The sequence below is a fragment of the Pinus tabuliformis genome, chromosome 8, assembly GCF_031772625.1.
Source record: "Pinus tabuliformis cultivar Carrire ecotype Pingquan chromosome 8, CPIR1, whole genome shotgun sequence".
Classification (NCBI taxonomy): domain Eukaryota; kingdom Viridiplantae; phylum Streptophyta; class Pinopsida; order Pinales; family Pinaceae; genus Pinus; species Pinus tabuliformis.
The window spans coordinates 653,964,141-653,973,445 of record NC_142294.1 but is presented as its reverse complement, the minus strand read 5'-3'; the positions used below and the strand labels follow the sequence as shown (position 1 = coordinate 653,973,445).

At 29.9% G+C, this 9,305-nt stretch overlaps 1 protein-coding gene across 2 annotated transcripts; it reads left to right on the top strand.

Moving 5' to 3' along the window:
• Nucleotides 1-4,592: 4,592 nt before the first annotated feature.
• Nucleotides 4,593-6,687, top strand: LOC149237251 (cysteine-rich receptor-like protein kinase 2). 2 transcript variants are annotated; one of them, XR_016246283.1, is made up of 5 exons: nucleotides 4,593-5,230; nucleotides 5,315-5,454; nucleotides 5,567-5,777; nucleotides 6,060-6,293; nucleotides 6,441-6,687. XR_016246283.1 is itself a non-coding variant. In XM_089372605.1 (4 exons), exons 1-4 carry the CDS (start codon nucleotides 5,128-5,130, stop codon nucleotides 6,197-6,199), a joined length of 594 nt encoding a protein of 197 aa, XP_089228731.1. In that variant the 5' UTR covers nucleotides 4,593-5,127; the 3' UTR covers nucleotides 6,200-6,366. The 2 variants fall into 2 exon arrangements, 1 of the variants encoding a protein (XP_089228731.1); XM_089372605.1 differs by lacking the exon at nucleotides 6,441-6,687 and having other exon boundaries at nucleotides 6,060-6,366.
• Nucleotides 6,688-9,305: the final 2,618 nt, after the last annotated feature.

Sequence of the window (9,305 nt, the reverse complement as noted above, 5' to 3'; positions counted from 1 at the left end):
CAAGATAGTTAACTTAATATTTTATCTACGTACACCCAAAATAATATTTCCAATGTCACAACAGCTACCCTTATGTGCATGCAACATGTGTCTTTTCCTAACACAATTACGTTTACTTCAATGCACATAATCTTTTCGTGAAACAAGTATGGATTCTTGATATGATATGAACACTATTCATATGTATTTTAAGGAAAGAACCTCTATATTTGTTTCCAAGAAAACTCTCATAAAGCCTTCATCTTCATACATGAATTATGCACTCTTTTTCCGAAAAGAAACTATAGAAATGAATATCTATGTGTCTAGAAACACATCATTAACTATTTCTATCATGCATGTAATGCATAATCATTTCGCAAGAAACTTAGAGATTAGCTAGTATCACAATGCAATAGCATATATCCCTTTTCAATAAACCTTTATTAATAAAAATACACATTTTAATTCAAAGAAGACTTGGCCACTTTTCACACTATGTCCTCAAGAAGTTTATATGCCTCATCTTCTTTTGTCAAGAAGATATTTTGGCTATATTTAGCAAGGATTTTAATCCAAGAAAATGACAAGAGAAAAGCATTTCACACACAAGACTCACATGTAGTCTTTCTAAGAGGAACTACCTATTTTCTTCACCAAGAAAACATATATAAAATAATCAATCTTTAACATATTTTCTTTACCAAGAAAACATGTTAAATATTCAATCTTTTACTGCATGCACTGACAAATTTTCTTTACCAAGAAAACATATAAAATAATCATTCTTTTACTGCATGCATTAACATATTTTCTTACCAAGAAAACATATAAAATAATCATTCTTTTACTGCATGCATTAACATATTTTCTTACCAAGAAAACATACAAAACAATCATTCTTTTACTACATGCATTAACATATTTTCTTACCAAGAAAACATACAAAACAATCATTCTTTTACTGCATGCACTAAAATTCTTTCTTTACCGAGAAATATTCAGAACGATGAGAAGATTCATCGCTTCATCAAAGAAACGTTCAGAAACTTAGGCACTTGTAGAGGAAAGAACCTTCATGTCAAGATGTTGTGCCATGAAACCCTTACATACAGAAAAATACTAGAACGAACCCTGCTCTGTCCTCTTGATGTATTACTTCTGTGTTAAACCCGCCAGCAAAGGAGGGCACGGTAAGAGACTCACTGCGAAGGCAAACATTGAGAAAGAGGAACAGAAGCTTACCTTAAAGAGTATGTACTTTAGCTGAAAGATGTATGATGCCAAACCTGTACTCGCCCTCTTACCTAGAGGTTTTGGTAAATGTGAAGAGGGGTTGAAGAGGAGGTGCCTCTTAGCAGTTCAATCCGTACAAGCTCCAGAACAAACCTCCATCAAGCTTACCTTGCTGTAGGTTCAAACAAAAACTAACAAGATTGCAGCAAAGTCCTCCCCCAAATAATCAATGGCGGCTCTTAAGACGTAACCCCCAAAGCGCCCTCTGATTCCCTCCTTTTCGGTTTCATCCTCAATCTTGTTTCTTGAATATCAAGAATCAGTTTTTATAACTGATGCGTAACTTTTAAAGTTACTATTTCATAACTGATCGATTTACCTTGAGTTATTTACGAGAGGGATATGGATTTCAGAGATCTGTGGCTTGAATCTTTTGAATCATTGACCGAAGAATCCACAGTTTTATCATTTTTGAACCAACGTTTCAAATCCCAAATGGGATCCATCTTCAGGATGAGAGAATGATGATGACAGAAGAGCAGCGGAGAAATAATAAATAGTGATGAGGATAAAACATTTTAGAATAACAAACTTGTCGGCTGAATTAATAATTTTTAATTATTAATTATATTAATTATATTATTATTATTAATATATTAATTAATATTAATTATATTAATCATATTGTTTATTAATTATAATACTATTAATACTAATTATATTAATTATATTATTAATATTAAATATATTATTAATATTAATTTGTTTTAGTATATAATATTAATTTTAATATGAAATTAATTTAATTTTATACCTATGGAAGTATTAATTCTAAAATGAAATAGATTTTAACCTAGGGAATATTAAAATATTAATATTAATTATATTAATAATATTATTAATATTAATATATTATTAATATTAATATTAATTATATTAATTATATTATTAATATATTATTAATATTAATTATATTAATTATTTATTATTAATATATTAATTAATATTATTAATAATATTAATTATATTAATTATTATTATTAATTAATTAATTAATTATATTAATTATATTATTATTTTTAATTATATAATTATTCCTCAATATATTAATTATATTATTATTAATATATTTATTAATTATATTATTATTATTAATATATTAATTAATTAATTATTTATTTATATTAATTATATTATTATTAATTATAATATTATTAATATTAATTCTTATTAATAATATTATTATTAACATTAATTATATTATTAATATTAATTTGATTTAAAATATAATATTAATTCTAATATGAGATTAATATTATACCTAGGGAGAAATTAATTCTAATATGAAATAGATTTTAACCTAGGGAATATTAATACCAATAGGAAAATAATTAATATCTAGGGTTAATATATTCTAGAATTTAACCGAAATTCTATACCTAGATCTAAATGAAAACAAAGACTGAAGACACAAGAAAGGAGAGGGATAACTTACTTGCTGAGGCCTTTACCTTTACCAGGGGATATGACATTTACCTAATTTTATTTTTTAATTATAATTTTATAATATAATTTTAAATAAGATTATAATTTTTATTATTATTTTTAAATATATAAATAAATTTAATATTAAGAAAACATTAAATTTTTATAGTTACATCATTCAAATTTATAATTTAACAAGTGTAATACACAGTGTAGCGTTATTGTTGGTGCATATTTTCTCTTTTTTTCTTATGTAAAAAGTAATTTATATAAATTATTGAATGTTTAAACAAATTTATAAATCTAATAAGAAACAAATTTGAATACAATGACCTGAAGTAACAAAAGTAATTAATAGCCCAGATAATTTTGGAGCAAAATAAAGATATGTGCATATATAATTTTGGATGAAACATTAGCCCTAACAACATTGTTTGTTATAGAAGTTAAGAGTTTATTGAAATGTGCTTGTGCACATTTTACTTTATCTTTAGCTTATAAGATTAAATAAGAAGAGGAAATTACAATGTCTAGTATCTTTATATTAAATATAAATAATGTATATATATGATATAAATAAAATAAATAATATTTTAAAATGTTAATTAGTGTAATAAATTATTTATTTAACTTTAATTTATACTCATCCTATAAATAAAATAAATAATATTTTAAAATGCTAATTATTGTAACAAACTATTTATTTAAATTTAATTTATACTCATCCTAATTCAACGAGAAATAAATAATCCATAGAAGAAGGCAAAGAATCTATAAGTAATACTATATCTAATATAAAAATTTACAATATAGTTTATTAGAGTAAAAAATTTAAAAATTTAGTTACACAAAAGGCCTAAGTGTGAGTGCAAAAGATTCCTAAAATTTTTATTTTATATTTTTAAGTTATGATTAAAATTGTGATGATAAAAAAGAAAATCTTATTTATTGTAGCGTTGACTTAAATTTTATTTTATATATTGCATTTAAAATTGAATTGTAAAAATATATAATATAGGTAATTTTTATTGAGGAAAATGATTGAACAAACTCTATTTAATAATAAAATTGGGTAAGGGAAAAATATGAAGAAAATTATAAAGGGAAAAATCAGTCTAATATGCAAAGTTATTTCCCGAAATATAATGGCAAGACTTTTTTGGAAAAAAAATATTCATAATGGAAAAATCCATAAATTTGAGGAAAAAAATAAATAATTAATTTATAAGACACTTTGCTATTACAGTTTTTTAAATAATTTTTTATTCTAAAAATTTGATTTAGTAATCCACCAATTTCACCAAAAACTTTAATAAACTTTGAAAATAATTTTTAAAAATTTACAAATTAATTAAAAATTAAAATATTTTGATAAAAAATATACTCTCTATGTTCTAAAATTTATAATAAAAAAAAAACACAAACAAAAATGTAAACGAAAAAAAAAATATATATATATATATTAACGGAAAACTTAAAAAACAAAAACTCTCCGTTCTAATATGCATAATTAAAAAAACACAAACCAAAATATAAATGAAAAACTAAAAATAAAAGCGCAACCGAGTTAAGATAGGTTTCTGACTACTTGAAAAAAACATAAAAGCAACCGAGTTAGGATAGGTGTCTGCCTACTTAAAAAATATTAAAAGCAACCGAGTTAGGATAGGTTTCTGCCTACTTAAAAAATATTAAAAGCAACCGAGTTAGGATAAAATTCACAATTACAAAAAAAACACAAACCAAAAAAATAAAAATAATAAAAAAGCAACCGAGTTAGGGTAGGTTTCTTCCTACCTAAAAAAAATTGGAAGCAACCTAGTTAGGAGAGGTTTCTGCTTGCGCTTAAGACAAATTAAAAGTCAAAGATGCCAAAATTCGTGCGCCCATCTCAGAGTACGCCGATCAATTTTTGGGACGCACACAAATGCCGTGAAAGTCCTGCGCTTCAACCTTACCACTAAAACTGCACCAAACCCCAAACTCTTCGGTGCAGTTGCAGTAGATGCCCCTTCTGATTTTATGGAGAATACCTACGGCTTAGCGGAGTGTTGGGCAGATCTGCTTGAACGGGCTGCAGATCGTGTGTAATTTTTACATGGGAATATTTATTCTCATGCCAAACTGGAGTTGTTGGGGCACGATTCAGAGCTAAGACCTGCTGCCTGCGTTACCAGGTTTATGAAGTTTTCAACGTCTCTGTTCTATAGCCGCCACCACAAGAAAGGCTGTGTCCTCGGCCATATTTTTTTATCCACATGAAGAATATAAGGGTTTTCCAGGGTTTCTTTTATTTGGGTTTTGTAGGGTTTCATTTATTTCCAGTGAACTAAAACAGAGCTTTCTGGTTACTGACACTTTTTGTGTAGATTTTCAGAGGGTAAAAGATTTAGCGTGTTGGGCATCAGTCTGGGCGTAGTAGCCACTATGATTGTCTTAATTGCAGTCATAGGCATTTGGAAACGGAATATTTGCTCTCCTCTGAAATGTTGGGAAGGGATTTCTCCAACTGGAGAACCTGAACTTGCAGGTAAATCTTTCACTGTTAAGGATCTTTGATGTGTCTGCTTACCTTTGCGCAATATAAATAGACACCTTGTAATTGTTTTCGCAGGTGAAGAGGAAGATTCTATCGTAACGCCGACTATAGCGAATCCAGAACTCATTTTCAAATACTGCACTCTGAGACAGACTACCTCCAATTTTGAAGCAGAGAACAAACTTGGCAATGGAGGGTTTGGATCCGTCTTTAAAGTGAGAGCTCAATATTTGTTTCAATTATTTCATATAGAATTAGATATTTTAAAGCAGCAGCTCCATGTAAAAATGGAGAATAAAAATGGTTTCTAAGTGAGTGGATCTGCAGGGGGTTCTCCCTAATGGCAGAGAGGTTGCAGCTAAACTGCTGTTTATGGGTCCAAGGCAAGCATACGCTGATTATTTGAATGAAGCAAATCTCATCAGTCGTGTTCAGCACAAGAATCTAGTGAAACTGCTTGATTGCTCCGTTGAAGGTTCCAGAAGCTTACTAGTTTTAGAATACCTCCAGAACAGTAGTATTGACAAGATTGTATTCGGTATACACTTGTTCTTAATCGCTGGATGGATCTTTGATTGCTTTATTGTATGTTTTTTTTTTCAGTCGAATGAAAAACACCATCTTTTTATTAAATAAACCTGATTAGAACAGTGTCTGTTATGCTTCCTCCTCAAAAACTTAGATTAAGGATCTACCATCAAAACATAAAACAATAAAATCCTACTTACAGATATTATTTCTCATATCCCCATAAGATTGCTTTATTTATATATGTAGCTTGCAGATAATATATTTACAGTATGTGTGTGATGCATTGCAGATGCAACAAAACGTCATCTACTTAAATGGAAAGACAGGTATGAAATCATAGTTGGAACTGTAGGTGGTGTGGCCTATCTTCACGGGGAATCTCATATTCGGGTCGTCCACGAGATATTAAAGCAAGCAATATTTTACTAGATTATAAACACGGACCCAAAATAGCAGACTTTGGGTTGGCCAGATTCTTTGCAGAAGATCAAAGCCACGTTAGCACTAGAGTTGCAGGAACTTTGTAAGAATCTTCTCCTATTGTTCCCGACTAATTGTTTTAAAAAAATTAGAGCAAATGAAGCAATTACAACTCATATATCTGAATATGGATCCTGCAATTTTGAGGCGGCTAGGTTGTGGGGATTTGATTGCATATGAAATTCTGCAGAGGTTACATGGTGCCAGAGTACGCATTACGCGGACAGTTGAAGGAAAAAGCAGGCTACAATTATGAAATTCTGCAGAGGGTACATGGTGCAGGCTACAATTTTGCCCGGAATGTTATTTTCAAGAGTAATTTGGATCATTTGGATCATTTTTGTAAAATTTGACCAATGGAGTGTTTGAATTGAATTTCAGCATCAGTGTTGTTTATCAAGTTCACAATTTTGCCTGGAAGGTTATTTTCAATAGTAATAAGGACTTTCTCTTTTGTGAAAAAATAATCCAGACTTTCTCTTTTGTCAAAAATATTTTACCAATAAAATGTTTGTATTGGTTTTTCTAATGGTAATGGATTCAGTGCAATAAAAAATAGTTTGAACACCCAAAATCATCAATCTGGACAACTGTAACTACTGTAATCAAAGTTTTCCAAAAATTCTCTGAAATTTTATAAAAAATCATATAAAAATTTCCATTATTTTTTTCATGAAACTATTTGTTTCTTTTTCATTTAAATAATTTTTATATTTTTTCATTTAAATAAATTTTATTTGAAATCCGGTTAGGTAAAAATCGGTGAACATACCTTTTGGAATTATTTTTATTATGAGACGGCAACATCCTATCTTGTCACAGCATCATTTTTTCACAATGGCATCATGCTCTCTTGTTGCAGAGTGTAATCTTCTGAGTGATGGTAGAATGATTTTTAAATCTGGAATTATTGAGATATTTGTACCTACTCTTCTCAGCCATGAAAAATGCTTTTTAAATCTGGGAATTGTTGAGAAATATTATGTATATGCTCTTTGACTATTAATCAAGTGCTGTGCTGTTTATGACGATGCATGAGTTGGCTTTGGCTTTATCGAAGCTATTATCTTGTGAATTGTTTTTGTCGCATCTTATGGTTGCGCTGTCTTTGTCGAGAATGATGTGTCCAATTGTATCTTCTGAGCTGTCTTTGTGAAGCATAATTTGTCCAAGTATACGATGGTATCTCTCATCCTTGATACTAGCATGGGAGATTTCAATATTTAATACCATCCATATTTTAAATATTCAATAACATCTATAATTTTTTCCATGTATAAGTTTATTGTAAATAAATATTTATAAAAGAATTGAAGACTTAATACCGTCTATAAATATTTTTATACATTTTAAATATGTATAATTTTTTCTATATATTTTAAATGTGATTTTATTATAAATAAATATTTATAAAAATGATTTTATTGTAAATAAATATTTATAAAAGAACTAAACATTTATGGGATACAAATAAATTAAACTGCATCAACATCAAAAAAAAAAATTTACATGCATTTTGTATTATAAAAAATTTTAAAAGTAATAAAAATTAATTAAATTATAATTTTATTTGATTATTATTATTAAAAAAATTAATGATAAGTTATATATATAATTTTTTAACCGTGAAGATTCATTTTATTTTACTATAATTTTTTTAACTTGTAAATAGATTTTGTTCCAAAACTTGGAGTTTTTATAACTTCTAAATAGATTTTGTTACAACACTTAGATTTTCTCAAAAATTAAAATTCCAATCATTTGCTTATTAATTATTAATATTTAAATTAATATTCTAGAAATCCTATTCCAAAATAGACACACTAAAAATGAGTTGATAAAATAAACCATTTTTCATTATTTAAACATTTCTAAAAAAAGTGCTATAATTTTTTATCTAATAAAATCTTAATTAAAAAATTAATATAATTAATATAAATATAAATCATAATTTTTGTTTAAATATTTTCTTTATTCGAAAGTAATATGTAATAACAAATTTCTGGTATTTGTAACATACTTGACCCCTCAATTACTTTTAGAGGAATGGGGTAATTCATATTTTTTTGTTTAATCACTGAGTTATCAATTTCATATATATATATAATTTTATTATGTCGTTGATTACCCAATGGGCTTTAGCTCTTCACGTTAATTGATGCCTTCTAGGAGGGTCCCACTAGACACGTTACCTATCAAGGCCTCGAGTTGGCAAGTGCCCAACATGCGGGCACGCCGAAGATATGTGACGGGAGCTCGTGTTCGATTAAAGGCGACTCGGGTGGAGGCATTCAGTTAAATGCAACTTGAGGAGACTTTGGTTGAAAGTGTCTGGTTAAATGCGTGTCGGTTGGTGTGTTTGATTAAAGGCGTCAAGCAGGCGCCCACCCAACACGGAGGGCGCGCACAGGCGACACAGGTGCGATGGGTTGGGTGAATCAACAGGGTAGCGGGCGAGTGTGCGACACGAGTCAGGGTCACAGGTGGATGAGTGCCTGGGTGAGTGAATGTGTTGGGCAAGTTGACTAGGCAGGCGAGTTGGGCAACGCAGCTGTGGGCAAACGAGTTGGCAGGATAAGCGACGGGCGAACCGACATGTGAGTGAACAAGTTGGTCGAGTCAGCTAGGCAGATGGATGCGTCAGCGACAAGTCGGCTCGATTGTGGAAATAAACGAAGGGTCGTGCGTGTGGGTTTAAGCATAGGTCAACCGGGTGCACATGGGTGTGCCGACAGGTAGTGCAACCAAGGGACGCGACATTTCGTGGAGAAAACACATCGCACAGATGACATATAAATATAAAGTCATGTGGAGTGGTTTAGGATCATCCAACCATCAAATAACACAAGTTTAAAGAGTGAATGAAGTGCGAAGGAAGGAGAAGCTACAAGCAGACGAGCAGGGTGCAGTTCAGTAGTGAACATAGGACTGTGGGAGCTTTTTGGGTGGACAGAACTTGGGGTTTCCACAGGAGTTGCAGGCGGGCTGCTACACGGCAGTGCAGGACAGAAAACACCCGAATATCTGAATAGGCAGCGCAGGCGAGTTGAGAAGT